This window comes from Topomyia yanbarensis, chromosome 3, assembly GCF_030247195.1.
Source record: "Topomyia yanbarensis strain Yona2022 chromosome 3, ASM3024719v1, whole genome shotgun sequence".
Taxonomy (NCBI): domain Eukaryota; kingdom Metazoa; phylum Arthropoda; class Insecta; order Diptera; family Culicidae; genus Topomyia; species Topomyia yanbarensis.
Window position 1 is genome coordinate 13,606,252 of NC_080672.1, and position 16,585 is coordinate 13,622,836.

The following is a 16,585-nucleotide window of genomic DNA, read 5'->3' on the forward strand; positions in this document are numbered from 1 at the left end:
TGACAATCGGCGGCAAAGAATTTGGGAGAGGACCTTGTAGGTGGCGCTAAGTAGTGCGATCGCGCGGCAGTTGCAGCAATCCAACTTGTCACCCTTTTTGTAGATTGGGCAAACAACACCCTGCATCCACTCCTCCGGAAGAACTTCCTCCTCCAAAATATTGGCGATTACCCAGAGCAGCGCTCTAGCCAGTGTTTCACCACCATATTTTAATAGCTCGCTGGGTAGTTGATCTATACCGGCAGGTTTGTTGTTTTTCAGCCGACCGATCTCCTCTTTGACTTCTTGGAGATCGGGGCCAGCAGCCTATCGTCTTCTGCGCATTCTCCAAGATCTGTTGCCATACCGCCTTCGTCCTCTGCTGCTTCTTCAAATACTAGTTAAATATAATAACGATGTTAGCCACAAAGGAAAAAGGCACGTTGCTGCTGCGAGCATGGTTTACGTAGTCAGCTAAAAACCAATAGGCTAAGAATGCGCGCAAAACTTGATTTATTCAAATCACTGATACTCCCTGTTGCTCTATACGGCCATGAAGCTTGGATGTTGAAGGAAGCAGGGCATCGATTACTCGGTTTGTAGAGAAGAATTCGATGTTCAATACGCGACAGCACAGTAGAAAATAGAGAATGGCGCCAGTTAAAGTTATGATTAGAGTATTTTAAACAAAAGAACATAACACATACTGTTGGGAAGGTCATTTCTCGTTCTTTCCAGATCACAGAAACTGAAAATCGGTTAAAAAATGACCGGGCAGAAAAGTTTTTAGCGCTGAAGTTCCCGAAAAACACGTTTTTTTTACTATGAATCAAAAATGGAAAAGGTAGTCGAAGACAGTCTAAATCCCTGACTACATACGTGAACGTGCCATTTAAGCCAATATATTCTGATTCCTGATACGTTCTCGTCGGATGTTTGTCTTTGTATATCGTTTCAGTGTGTCATAAATTGAAATACTTACTGAGAGTGCTCAGGAACAGGTTTCTGATTGTAAAGTTAATGTTTTCACTCAATTGAAAATCATTTTTTTCTGACAGGGTTATGATGGCAAAAAAATTCCAGAAAGAGGTACGTTGAACGAAAAAGATTGAAAACCACTGTTCTAAGAAATCAATTTCATGTAAATTTAATAGATTATCACGAAAATGCATTTGTGATGTAAAACGATAAGCCGGAAATATATATACAATGCAGCTTCCAAACTCAATTTTTGTGTCCAGGTTTTTGTCAAAACCACAGTTTACCGTTTACGTTTCAGCTTACTTCCCTATTTAATTTCAGCCATCCTCAGAATTATTCACTCAAGTGCGTCTTGTCGTCGCTGGGGGGAAATCGAAACTTATACGGTGAACTGTGGTTTTGATTAATGATCACCGAAAAATATCAACTGAAAAACGGTAACAAACTCAATTTTTCAACAATCATAGACAAAAAGGGTAAAACTTTTGCATGAAGTGAAAGTAAGAAAGATACGATTTAAAAATTTAATAATATATAAACAAGTGATGGCTTTACAGTAAATATTAATAACAAAATATTGACAATAAAATGTGAAGAAGTGTGAAGATTTTTATGTAGACATTTTCTAACACTTTTATCATATTTGTTTCATATGAATAGGTGGGAAATAATCGAACTCTTAAAAATTCATTATTGAAGGGCGGCAAATTTAATTTTTGGCCCCGAGCGGCAAAACACTTCGCGCCGCCACTGTCGTGTATAATAAAAATATAATATATAGGGTTAACGTGCCCTTATTCATCTCATTAGTCACGATGTCACACTATTTCGCTGAAAACTCGGCTTACAATTCTTGGATTGCGCTTAAATAGGTGTCAACATCTTTGCTTCGGTCTTAGGAAGCAGATCAATAAAAAATCTACCTTGAAAAAAGTGAAATACTCGCGTTAGAGCGAAGCGAAAAGTCGAGTACAACGCACCCTTATTCATCCTACCATTTGGAATAATGCGTTGAATAGAGATAGCAGACACTGCTCTAACTAATGTGTTCAAATGGGTGGGATGAATAGGGGTGCTAAGATGAATAAGGGCGCAGTAACCCTACATTTGGAAGCTTATAATGAATATAAACAACGCAAAAATTCTCGTGTTCATGATTGAGAAAGGCACAATTGCACCGCTAGGTGGATTAGAACATTTTTGTAACTGAAGTTGGTTATTATTAAGGGGAGCGTCTGGTGTAAAGTGCTCAAAACGAAAGTTACTTTGTTTTACGATTTTAAAAGCAAGGCAACAATAGATCATTTGTGTAATGTTAGGATTACTCAACCCAGGGACAACTTGACAGATAGTGCTTGTTTCATATATGTACCACTGATTTGATGGCGGCACTAGTATGCCTTCTCTGTACGAGTACCACGAACAACGAAAAGAAAAAGTTTCAAGAAAAAAACGTTTTTCGTTACGTGTGTTATGAACGCCGTCTATGCGGCTAGAACAACATTTAGAAAAAGCGTATTCCAAAATGTGGATAAAGAAAACTATTATTATAGAATAAATTTATCTGTAACTGGAAACCATCAGCAAAGTTACATAAATCTTATTATAAATTTAGCTGGAAGTCGTTGTTTTTAGCAATCAGCTCTCTTCTTTCCTAAAAATGGTTTGGTTTTCTTGTTGTGTGAAGTTTGTAGTCGGTAAATCATTGGTGCTTTTATCTCGAGAAATATAAATTTAAAACATTTTTGGTCAATGAAAGTAAGCGAACCTACGACATCTTGTTTCAAGTTCATTAAGAACGTCACGAATTCTAGTATTTTAATTGGGAAAATGAACAATATATGTAGGATTTGCTACCTTTTTTAGCGAAATTTGAATGGGTTTAGAATAGAATTGGAGTGCTTTTGCCAGAATTCTGGCAGCAAATCGGTAGTGCTCAATTTCAGCAAGGATGCTGCCAGGAATGAACAATTTTGTTCGACTCCTACCAGAGTTTTGTTCGACTTTTGCAATAAGGCCATTACAAATCTTTTTTAAAAATTATGTCCAAGTACAATTTTTTTTCTGAAGGGGGGGGGGGCAAACAAAAAATAAATATTTATTTTAATAAACACATTTTTTTTTGCATTTTCTTTCGATTGTTCTCGTGGACGTTTCCGCAGGGTGATTTCGTATAGCGGGGTTGAGCTATTTGTTTTACTAGAAAAATTCAAGCAAACATTACTAAATCAATCAAAAGTTCACATAGGAAAGGGATGCTAAAGTTTTCGTTTTAAAAAATTTTCCCATCAGTGCAATTTTTAAATTCCCAATAAAAGCTTGAAAGTTCTCAAAGAACTTAATGTAAACATTTAAGAGTACTTTAAGGTATTAACTTTTGGTTGCTTGAATAGTTTTCGTTCCGTTGTGGCGGCACATGGACCGATTGTACACACAAGGCATGAAAATCGGTCAAAGGTAAAGGTAACAATGTACAGAAACAGGATTGCAACATTTCACTTATGGACTTTTGGAAAACATTCTGGAATGAATCCAAAGGTAAAGTGTGCGTCAATGGAATTATTCATCTCAGATATGGTTTTCTCTGATATTTTTTTCTATTGCGTATTTCGTATACAGTAGCCTGGCGAACGTACATCCTGTGCATACTATACTTTTTCGAACTCTAGTGGAAACATCAGCTTTGGTTTATAGCTTGTGCTTGAAGACTTGCAGATTTGTTTGTTTGGTACATGATAGTAATTCGGCTCGGTTCCGTGTACATCTTCGAAATCTTTGCATTTTTCTCCATCTTGTTGCGCAGTAGGTAACCACATCAGATAAATTCATTTGATAGTCGTACGGATTTATGAAATGTATAGCAATCATCGGTTCATTTTTTGCCTTTTTCATATAAGGAAGACTGTGCAATCACTCTTAAATTCGACTTTTTAACCTACACCCGGAGTGTCGAGTGTCATATACCACTAGATTCAGTTCGTCGATATCTGAAAATGTCTGTATGTTTTATAGTATGGTTAAATAGCTTCAAAAGTGCATTGGCTCTAGGTGGGATTCACTTTTGTGAGTAACCGCTACTAATAGTCCTTACTTCTCTTCCTTCCTTTTGTTCCACGAGACTGCATCGAAGTGTTATATCGTGGGGAGGCTGATTCAGTCTTAAGACAAAATGATACATTAGAGCGGTTTAGCTCCGAACACATATCCGGCTAATCGCAGTGGTGAACTTCCGTTAGCCAATTGGCTCCCGTTTCTGTGAACCATTTAGTTCCTGTTTTCGCGAACCATCTCAATTCCTCGTCGGAAGTTCTCCCGATACCGATGCCTGTTGCGTGAGTCATTTAGCTCCCAGTTTTGTCGCAATCTTCTCGCATAGTCCATAAATCCTACTCAAAGGGCCAACCAGTACTTGGCGAGGACGGTTCGGCGATACCGGATGGAGCGTAGCTTCTGGTTCGCTGCTTCCGGTTCGTTGAAAACTCGACGACCCACCGCTGGTGCTTCACTCGACCTACTCGATCTTGTCCCTGACAGTGAAACTGCCTTCAGGCTCACATGCTTCAGTCCGGCGATTCCAGCTGGTTCGTGGTGCCCAGTACACTGGCGCCTCAAGCAAAGCTGTGGTTGCTCTCACAGCCTTCCCCTTAACATAATCGTCGTGACTTTAAAAGTTCAAGTCGATGATATATTTTCCGACCGCGCTGTCTTTCGGCTGCTAGTCATCACCAACTCTGTTTTATGATGGGCAATCGTCTCCGTGTCGAGTGTCTCCTCTTCTAGCGATTGTCCGATGACTTGGAACACCACATCATCCGTGAAGCCGAAAATCGTTATATCTCTGGGAAGGTTCAGCTTCAATACTCCATCGTACACTGCGTTCCACAGCGTCGAGTCGAGGAACGTCAGTTGTAGTTGTGATTCCCCCTTGTCTGTCTCGTAGATCAGTGTTCGGTACTGAAAGTAGCTCTATAATATCCTGCAGAGTTACTCATGCTGTACAGCGAATGCGCGATTGCTTCCCAGCTAGTACTATTGAAGCATTCTTCACGTCTAAGGGAACCACCACGCAAAAACGATATCCTTATCTCTGCTGTCTCCAAAGCTCCCACAACCGTTTGGATGGATTTCACTGTAGACCTGCCTATAAGGAAGCCGAATTACATGAGATGCCGTTCTCACGGTCCGCGTACTTCTTTAGCTTGTTCAGGATTACTCCTTCTCTCTAACATTACCAAGGGATATATTGACTACGCTGAAAGATCTCCATGTTGTCCTGGCATCGGAAGCAAGAAGCAACATCAGCTTTTGTCGCTTCCAATTATCGGATCGTTTTGAACATATCCGGGCTCTCATGTATCACTTCACTTTTATGACTTTCGCCATCTCGATAAGCTGTTTGTGGGTAAATTGATCTTCATCTTTGTGATCATCCTCCTCACTGTACGGCGAAAATAGATTCATGTTGTGGGGAAAACCTTTCGATGGTGACCTCCATCTTTTCCTGGCACTTTTCAGGTGGCGCAGCTGAGCCTTTTATCTTTGTTATGCCAACTTTGTAGGTCTCTCCTAAGGAAATTCGCGTTGGCTTTGTGGCAAGGCTTTCTTGTACAGCTTGACTGCTTTGTTGAGAGCGGTTCTTGCAGCTCGCTTCTCTTGAGCTTTCTGACTTCTGTTTTAATTTTAAATATATTTAACACGGCTCAATGCGTTAGCACAACTGAGCCGTGGAGTGCACCTTGGAGGTCATTTGGTCCGTCTTCTCTCGCGTTTTCGTTTACGTCCATGTCATCATCGGTACTGCATTCATCTTGCTCATCGTCGGATGTTCTTATTTGTTGTTTGTGCTTACGGGTCGCTATTGTAAATCCTTCTTCATCGGTATTAGATTCCTTATTGGTGGTGTTGGTTGTTGGTTTGGAAACATTTGCTGTAATCGTTGTTACTTCGATATTGGTAATGGCAGTTGGTTTAGTGGTACTGGGGCCGATCGTTGTTGAGCTGGTGCTTGTGAATGCCCGGTCTGCAGTCGTTGGTTTACCAACTGGTTGTGGTTTAAAATACGATGATTGTATACCGGCTTTGGTCGTATCAGGTGGAATTTCTTTAGCATTCTCTGCGCAAGGTTTTCCGTGGTGTAGCGGATGATCACAATATTGACAGGTAGGAATCTGTCCTGGGTGCGTGACTAGTGTTCGTTGAGAATATTCAACACCATGAGGTGATTTGCATGTGAAAGTCAAGTAAGAGGGAATAGGTTTTGTCGGACGCATTCTCACTACACGAACTCCATTGCGGAGTCTTGGGAAGAAGTTCCTCCAACTATCTTCCTTAACACTATTCACCTCTCCGTATTTTGACAGGATTTGTTTGATAGCGAAGGAACTAGTACGTGGTGCCAGGTCATGTATCTTTATTTCAATACTGTCAACATCTATATACGTTGGGATACTGTATAAAATGTCATTACATTCGATGACGTGTTTCATGTTGTTCTGGGAAGCAAATGATTCTGCTTGACTAATGCTTTTTTAACATATTCAGTACCGCATGATGTAAATGGTGGAATTGCACCGCATAAAGTACCGCAAGCTACGTTGAACTTCAAGTTCACCTTCAACATTTGCTCCCCTTCATGAATTGATGGTATTACCGGATATTTCGTGTAGTCAACAGCAACACAGTTTGCCCGCATCGTGATATACTTTTGCTTGGCATTGTCACTCATTGTTTGTTCACGTATCACACACTAGGCAGAAGGAATCAATTTTTGCCAAACGTCGCGCGGGTAAATTTGATTACTTGCCCTGCTATTGCAGCGGAGCGATTTCTAGCTTCTGAACTGAGCGAGATGAGAAACCGAAGTGATCTCCGACTTCTTCTCCAAGCTCGGAGGCAACTTATACGTAGATCGATAATCGTCGTATTGCACTCGGCGACCGTTTCTCAGTTTCCCATCTCTTGGTATGGTCGCATTACACGCCTTTGTTAATAGTGCCGTGAACTCGTTCGCATTTAGGTTGAAGAGGATACCCTCAAATTCAAGTTCTTCGACGGACACGTTCCTGTGAAAAATCGCTGTTTTCCATCTTCCCTCGTTTATATATCTCCTACATATTCATATTCATGTGTAGTTCATAGTCCTGTTATCAACGCTGTACCAAATCGCTTGGTGGGCGCTGTGGATATATCCTCGCACACTTTTCAGTCCATCTTTCCGGTTACTCCAAGGCTACAAAAATTGACATCGATAATGGATTCCCGGTTCTTCCTGCGGTAAGTGCCGATGATACCACTATTTGTAAGATCTATATTTAGCTTTGCTAGAGCATTCTTGATCGCTGATGGCCAGACAAAGTTCTTTTGATTCCAGCGTCTATCTCGAAAATTTCGCATGCTTCTGGTTCTTGGAATATTTCAGAATTAATGTCTCTTCGGCTTCTTGGAAAACGGCTTATTCCATTTTCACAAGCTTAGCCTTAAATGGAAGGTTTGGTAGCAGATTTTGATCTGATCAAGTTCATAAGAATCGCACATATGGCTGCGGAAATACGGTATGAATACTACGATCCCATATGAAATCTTTAAATGTCAAAAACCTTTCGGTAAAGCTCATGTATATTGAATATTGAACCACATATGAATCTCCAGGAGTCTGATTTGAATTCAGATTGTTTCATTATCGAAATTATTTTCGAATGCAACGATCGATTATGTCTCTATCGACTGTTGCGTTTAAAATGGAATCGATTCAGAAGTCGGTTTGTATTAGCCTTTCCATGAGATGTTTGTTTGATAATACACAGATGGGTCCTTCCTTCCGCGACCAGCAAACGTTTCAGTTGATGTTGGACTGGATCGATGATCTCATTTAAACTTCACATTTACCCGAGAATGGTCAAAATAAAAATTATCATGGGATGGTAATTTCTAAAACTACCATAATAGTTTTCAGTTACGAAAAGCAAAACTCTATGGAAGTTATTGTTGTTCTATAAAACGTGAAAATTTTTTGAATTTTGGTTATTTTAAAAAATTTATTTGCCCCCTGATTTTTTTCAGCGATTTTGAAGGGGGGGTGACATAATTTTTAAAAAAGATTTGCAATGGCCTAATGATATTGATATTGCGATGGTTTTGTTAAGGATCCCTTCAGAATTATTCTGGCATTTTACTCTAGCCTGATAGAAAACAAACGGAACGGCATCTACTGGACGATTGTATGCCTGGGGAGATGTTAATTCGATCCAGAAGATTTTCGGGAAGTGGCTTGAAATAAATTTGATGATTGAAATGCTTAATTGTTCATTTTTTACAGATATGGAAAATAATAAATGGGATGCGCCTTTTTAAAATTTTGCTCCATTCGAGCCGCCATGGCATCACCAAATCACCACAAAGTTTACTTATGCGTTCTATATATGGGAGTTGTCAAGTTGTCCCCGGACTGGGGTTGCTTTATACATTCATTGTGTGCGACAAATAAAATTATTTTCAGTCACACAGAGCCACACATACGAGCGTTCCAAGAGTAGACGTCCAACCATTTCCAAGTCGAGGATCGCCGCGGCGAAAACGATAACTTTCGATAAAATTGTCTGATATGGGAAAATCAATAAGTTTTGTAAAGCTTAGACTTGTAGGTAGTCGATGATCCACAAAAAATTGAAAAAAGTTTTAGTTTCAGAAAATGGCTTTATGAAAACCGAAAAAACTTTATCTGTAAAATTCGCTCATTTGTATTCAAAAAAATAGGTAGAATTTTTTTTAATTCGGTTTTCTGTGATTCATCGACAAACTACACACATAGGGCATCCTCATAAAAAATTAAATCAATTCCTTGAATAGTTTCTGAGTTATCGTGTTCGCCAATTTGACAAAATTTGAAAAAGCTGATTCGAAAAAAACGCTGTAGAATATGACCCATTGGGTATTTTCTCTTGAAAATTTGGATAGAAGTGGTTTAGAGTGTATTGTTTACACTATATTTTTATCGCTGTCAATTTTTCGAAAATTGTTGCCGATAGATTGAAATCTGCGTGTTTTATAGCAAATACGCGCGTGGAATGCATAGCTGTTTTAGGGGTCCTGGGAATAAATTGTAAAGCATCTCCTCAATGGGGTTTGAAACTTTTTTTTTCAATTTTGAAGATACATATTTTGACTTTTCAATTTCACATTTGAAGACAAAAAAAAATCTCTCGCGACCTTGAAATTTCAATGATCACATTGATGTTGAAACTGCATGGGTCCCGCTTAAATAAAGTTTTGGCAAATTGGGTAATCTGTTATCAAAAAACTCATATTTTTATAGTCATAGTCACGTTGGCTATATTTAGATGAGACGATTTCTTTTATTTTATAATTTGTAAAAGTTATGTAACGATTTGTGAAAATGTCCAATATTTGCGTTATTCTTTGGCCTATTAAGGGCCATAAAAATGGAACAAATTGACATTTTGCAAATCCCTCTCGACCTAACATAACGGTATATTTTCTGAACAGTTGGAGAAAAAATTATTGAAATCGGACCAGTACTTCTATTAAAAGTCTTACTTAAAAACACTACTTTCGGGAAAACCCGTTTAAAGATAAAGTACGGTGTATAACTCGATTGTTGTACCTTACTAGATAATCTATTATACCGGGTCCGCAGAGCTCACCTTCCTCATCATGAAAATGTTCTTGGCTTTGCACATTTTGCTCTCTCTGTTGAATTCGGGCCTGTTTTGCCGCGATACCCACTTTGCGTTCAGAACGAGTTATACGTTCACTATCGAACCGAGTAGCACATCTTTCAGCTTCAGTCCCCAAGGTAACTCCCATCACCTCCATAGCTTGTAAGATCGATTAAAATCCTTGATTGAAGATGCTGACTGCCAAATAAGTCACAACATTGACCACCTGCCTGCTAAAATTTGTGCATGTATTTTGGCGCTAAGGAACAGATTCCACTATTCAGAGATGTTTTGGGTGTGAGCTCCTAAGCATCTTTCTAATTCATTAGACGATTGACTTTCGTAGATCCTGACATGTTCGAAAGTTTCTAAAGTTCCTTTTACTTCAGCCTGACGCCACTTGCACCAACTGTCCTCGCCGGGTGAACACTTTGAGTGAAGGGGATTTTCGTTCGACAACGAGCAGTGTTCGAGGGAAGCCCAGATTGCATTTCGCATATGTCCTAAAGAATTTGAGTTTCTCCGAATCGTCAGCCCATAAAATTTTGTTAGCTTGCCGATTTATTTGTCCCTCAACTTTCCCTTTCCTCTCGCACAGATACCTTTGTTTTTTTTCTTCGGAGATCGTAATCTCGTTCCCTTTCACAGACGCTCACATATACATAAACCGTAAAGAATGGACCGGTGAATTCTTTAAACAATGATTTTTCCATAGACAAGCTCTATCGTGGTCGCTTAGTATCTCAGAAACAGCCGGAGATAGGTACCTTTTGGTTCCCAGAAACATGCCAAGAAATGATTTTCACTAAATCCTTTATGTAGCGTATTCTTAGATACGTATAGATTGAAAATAAACAAAGAAAAAAAATCGATTTTTTGAAACCGTGAGAGTAGAAGACCCCCTTAAAACAAAAGAAGTTCAGCGTGACCACCGAGATTTCGGGAGACCTTTCTAGAGGTTCAATACTAGCAATGAAGCGAAAAAAAGTCAATTATTTTTGCCCTCTACACCAGACGCTCCCCTTAAACCGTAAATTAGTTGGTTCATCATTCGATTAGTCAAGTTTATGACCGGACGAAAGAAACGCCGTATTTTTTCATGGCCGGAACTATTTCTATGCACATGTCAATTTCATGGGAGAGTTGAAATGCCTCCGATTGCCCTTGTGGTTGATCATTTCGGATTCATCATAGATGACGATTATTGTGTATGCTTGTCCTAGGTATGGATTGGTTGTCTGCCCTAACCTTGAATCCCGTTACTAGAATACATTGCCAAGAATGTCAAACAATGCTCTTTCATTTGTTATCATAATTTCCCACGCCTTGACGAGCTGTTCGCCTGCTTCGTTCTGGTGATAGACCAATTGAAAACAATTTGTGCTAACTTGGACCGATATCCTCTGATTATTCCCTCAATTTTCTCTGAATTTTGTAACATTGCATTGTCAAAAAAAAATACAACGTAATGTTCATTTCATTTGTTTACTTCCATTATTCGGGTTGCAGTTGAAAATCGAAATAGTGAACTTGCGCCTTTCGATTTTTCTCCTATTTTCTGCGTGCGGAACTTAAGCGCAACTGGTGTAGATGATGCGCAAGTTGATTCTGTAACATGTACACAAGATGCACTTTTGGATTTTTTTTAAAATCATAGAAAAATCCAGAAAAGTTCAAAAAATCTCATTTTAACGGGAATAATCTTAAAAAATTCAGGACTTTAGATAAAAAATGAGAAACAGGGGGTTAGGTCTAACGAGAAAGGTCTTTTTCCGCAAAACAGGTTTAGGAATGCACAAATGCAAGTTAGGCGATTGCGGTATGTACGTTTACATTAGAAGCATTGATTGTTGAATTAAAGGTTAACCAATCTTCTGTTCATCAATCATCCTTTCGTGGCTCAGTAGCTGGAGTAAAACTCCCTCCGTTCCTGCAGATGTTACGCTAACAAAGCATCTAAATTGTCCATCCTTTCATTGCTTAAATAAATATGTTGGAGATCTACAATAGTTTAAAGTGCATGATCTCGCCTTATTAGATAAAAATAAGCATCAATATAAGAATAAGTGTGCAAGTGAGTATACGAAAACAGATTAGATTAAGAAATTAGATAAGGAAAACTTGAGTATCAGGATAAAGTAACGATAGTTAAACATAGAACAGAGAATAAAAGGACGAATGGGATTTAAAAAACTCATTGTATCGCAAAGGAAACGAGCCCTTTGACATAAAAAAAAACTTCCCATCGCTATTCTCAAGAAGCTCGATTTCACACCACATATAACAATCATTTATTTACCTTCGAATTCTTTAGCTTATGCCACTCGGGAGTCAGGTAGTAACGAATCCCTTCCGCTGCTCCAGGTAGTGTCACGCCGCGGGCCAACAGGATCAATAAAACCACATATGGGGCCAGTGCCGTCACCCACACCGCCTTCCCGGCACTCTTAACTCCTTTCCAAAGAGCGAAATAAACCAAGACAAACACTCCAAAAACACACAATGCCAGAGAAGGCTTCACCGGTCCCATATAATCCAGCCCGTCGGATTTGTACTGCTCCAGAACCTGGCGCCTGTCAAGAAATTAAAGGAGGAAAATAACATGTTTCTTATTTCAAGATTGGAATGATTATTGTTGTCGAAAGACGCCTCAGTAGCTTTATGACAGCAAGTTTTAATGACTCTTACTATACAGTAAAGCGACTGCAAACCGTAAAAAAAATCACTGACAACCCCATCGTAAAAACTGGAATTTACAATTTCCCACCTCAGAATCGTAAAACATCAATAGGTAACAACTATTTACTTACTCGAAAAACTCTTTCGCTGGACTTGTACGGACCATCTCCAGCTCTACACCACCCACCAGAGAACTAACCAGCGTCGTTGTCATATTGCCCAGCAGTTCGACGGTCCCATTGATGAATCCGGTGGTTCCATTCAGCACACTCGTATTGTATCCTGCCATGGCCGTGATCGGGGTGCAAGCATCCGTGTTCCATACATTATCGCATTTCGTCCACGGCAGCTCGGTGTTAAATGAGGCGAATAGATAATATACCGCCCAGCCAATAATCGTGTTATAGTACATGCCCATATAAATGTCGATCAGGCAGATTGCGTAGCCGACACCTGCGGATTAAATAAAAAAAAACACACATAAAATACACATAAATGACATTGTAGTAGGCAGCGGCGCAGAATGGTGCAAGAACCATCAGGGTGCTCAAGTGCTTGCTCATTTGAACAATCGGATAAGTAGGCACTGATGTGCAGTGTGGAGAAAATAATAATTTACTAGAAGTGGAAATTATACGGCATAAATAAAACACAACAACCCCATTGAATGGAGAAGCTATTTTTGCACGCAAATGTGCAAATAAATGTTTCCGGCTGCAACGGAATAGATTTGTCCTGAGCCTTCGGTGCGCCAGCTTACAGTGTCACAATATCCGTTCGAGTGGTGGTACTTGTCAGCTTTGCCACCATTCCACCCTCAACGAGAAGGCGAAAAACAATTGAGTGCACTCACGGGAGACATTTGATCGATTTTCACGCAATGCGTTCATACAATAATATTTTGACGTAGCCTGGAAGAAAATGTTGTGGACCGTCTGTGCAAAATTATTGCTGAATTTCTAATGATTTTCGATTCAAATGTGTACGATACAAGTTCTAGGACCGATAGCACCAATCAATTTACACGAATAATCCTGATCAATCTAATCAATTCGACCGACTGTAATACACCGTCTGCCCGTTGGTGAAAAATCACGAACGTGACTTTTTTTATTTTCTCACACCTAGCTAGCAACAGCACGACCGGTACCTATAGCAATTTACAGCCAAACAAGTTTTATTTTTCACGGCTTGCTTTGTTTCAGCTGTTTGTAGGCATGTCTAGCAAAATCCTTCTCACTTCAAGCCTCGTCGAAATTTTGTCAGATGGGTATCGAATGTGAAACGATGGAAAGCACTCATTACGTGATGTTTTACCTTTCTGACTTATTCAGCAAACCACGGAGGAAAACCAACGTCCTGGGAAACAAGGGCAGCGGAACTCATCACATCCTTGCATTAGTAGTTTTATATTGTACTCTTCCTAACGCTTTGCCTTCTTTAAACAGAACTAAAATCTCTGAATAGGACTTTTCATTCCGAACCCCTTGAGACCACGGTCGTCTGCAGCAGAGGAGACACATGGAGTGAACGGTGGCGCCAAACTGATACCAAAGGTAAACACTCCGTTTTGCTGCACGCTTCACTTTAAAACGACTGCCGATCTGATAACTCGGCATCGCAGAAGGCGCGGGCCGACCTAAGGACGACCGGTTGGTGAAGGATGAAATGTAAAGCGAAATTCGAAGAAAGTATCGAAAAGGTAATAAAACACGTTCAAACAGATCGGGGAAACCGCATGCTTGGATTTTTGCGCTAGTTGCGTCGGGTCGTGACTTTTTTACAGGTTGCCTAACGGATTGATTTTGCGTTCCTTTTTCTGCTTCCAGTGGGATCGGAGTGAAAGATACACTCGAATTTTCAGCGAACTGGAAAAAAGGAAAATCGTTTATCCCGCCGGCACAAAGGCCTTAGAAGCCGTATAGTTGACTGCTAAATATTTTAAGTTGCAATGATGTGGATCGGTGAGAAATTTAATGAGGCAAAAGAAATGAAATAGAAATTCGTTGTTGTTGTTTTGATGGTGGTGTTTGAAAATGTCTTGAAGTCTGAATTCGACTATAAACCAATTGAATGAGTTTCGAATTTTCTAAAAGATGGTATATTCAATGAGAGAAACGGCTCCTTAATTCAATGACCTATCAATTAAATGCGACCTTCACTCTTCAAATAGTGAATACATAAGCAGAAAAGGACTAAATATAATGAATCGGTTTCGCTACATAGCAGCAAATGTGAAATTAGGTCCACAGACTAATTATTACAGTTACCGCAAAATTGTCGAGTCTAAAGTGTACACGGAAAAAATACGTGGGATTAGTTACTAAAAAGTTTGCAACGGTTTCTCTTAGGATTTCGATGACATGCCTCTCAGAATTCTGACAAATCATGTTTAGGATTCAGGATTTTGTTAGAATCCTTCTTAGCATTTCGATGGAATATTATCAGCATTCCGATGAAATGGTGACATTCATCTCAAGATTCTTGTGGAATCCCGTTCAGGATTCAGATGGTATGCTGCTCCGGATTTCAATTGATTCTGGTAGTATCCTCATAGACTGCCTGTGGCATTCTTAGCAGGATTCTAAAGAAAATGTTCCAAGAGCTCAGCTGTATCATTCTCATGTTTCCAATGAAATTCTGTTAAATATTCCAATTAAATCCAGTTCAGAATTCTGACGGAATTCTGCTCACAATTTCGACATTATCTAGCTCATGGAATCCTACGCAAAATACTGAGGACATTTCTTAGAGGAAATTTACCGAAATCCGTAGAAGGAACACATCGAAATTTTGAGTAGAATTTCATAAAAAAATTATCGAATTCTTGGAATGACATTTACAAAATCCTGAGTACGATTCTATTCACGACGTGCACAGGATTTTCTCCAAATTCTGGGCAAGTGGTTGCTGTGGAAGATTCCGCTATAATCCTTGGCGAGATTCCAACAAAGAGAACTAAAGAAAGGGAAACAGATACCAAAGACAAAGCTCTGTAAAGTGTATCAGGTTGTAGTTTTTATTAAATGACATGTATGTCGAATAATGAGTTTTTATTAAGTTCTGCAATAAGCCATTGCAGAAGTAACCGAAATCGGTACCAGAATTGGTGAAGGACAATGCAATGGGGTTATGGAGCCAGTGACAGAGCTTTTCGCAGGGACTTCCCTCATCTGTGTAACCTTACTGGTGGCAAACATTTGATGAAGAGTCACCGAAGGCTACACGCATAGTGACCACCTGGTCATACGGTGTATCATACTCCAATACAAAAGGCTAAGACCTACGAACGAAAGTGATATGTTGAGTCTTTTGATAAGGATCTATTTGTGTTAGTACTACGCGCATATATCGACTCCTTTTACTTTAATTAGGCAGTGGGAGCAGAAAAGTATGCGAGAGTATTGCTTGTGGCACTAAAACTGGATTCTAACCGTATTGCGCAGTTGCTATTCTTCTGTTAAGTGGTTGCATACGGTTTTATTTTTCAAAAAATCGATTTTTTTTATTACTTTATCTGAAAGTAATAAAAAATATTCCATTAGAATTTGGGAGAGTATTCTCCCAAATTATTATAGAGATTCGAAAAATTTGATCGAAAGTTACAGCGCTTCCAAGCGCGCTTCGTCTGCCAAGAGAAGTGAAAACTTGAAATTTTAAACTCAATTACCTCGAAATGTCGTTTTTCCATAAATGGTTTCTCCATGATCACGATTGCAGAAAAACCACTCAACCGATTTTCTTCATTTTTATATTAATGTATTGTAATTGATTTTTCTCATACCATAACGATTCCTTTTTATGTAAATTTATACATTTTTGTTTTGTAGATGGGAATTTTTTAATGCAATTTCTAGAGCTTGAAATAGCGATTTTTAGGAAAAACGTTCCAGAATGCAGGAAAAATTTATTATTTATTCAACTAATCGTTAAGGTACGAGAAATACTCATATACTAATGGAATGTTTCGGGAAAATAGCAATAACTTCACCAAATTGATATAAACTTGTGCTTGTTTATTTTACTGAATAATGTACTACCAAAATACTACAAGTTTGATGTAATGAAATCATTGATTTATGCCTTTACGTAAATTCAAACTTTCTAGACATTTTTCTCACACAAAGATCTGTAACTCCTTAAAAACATTACACGTATCCCTTATTCGGTACGCTGGAAATCGAGTCTCAAAAAATTCCGTGTTCTCAGGCTTTTAGGAAGAATATTAATATTAATTTGTGAAAGAATATCTGGGGCATCTAATTGGTCAG

The 16,585-nt window shown here is 39.1% G+C and overlaps 1 protein-coding gene across 2 annotated transcripts in view; it reads right to left on the minus strand.

Annotated features, from left to right (window-relative positions):
• The window catches only part of LOC131691207 (sodium-dependent serotonin transporter), a 136,195-nt gene that overhangs the window by 46,453 nt on the left and 73,157 nt on the right, over positions 1-16,585 (minus strand). For both annotated transcript variants that reach the window (XM_058977433.1, XM_058977432.1), the window contains exons 4-5: positions 12,446-12,767; positions 11,935-12,208 (exon numbers count right to left, since the gene is read on the minus strand). In XM_058977433.1, coding sequence (XP_058833416.1) covers positions 11,935-12,208; positions 12,446-12,767 — 596 coding nt within the window. The remainder of the gene's footprint in view (positions 1-11,934; positions 12,209-12,445; positions 12,768-16,585) is intronic.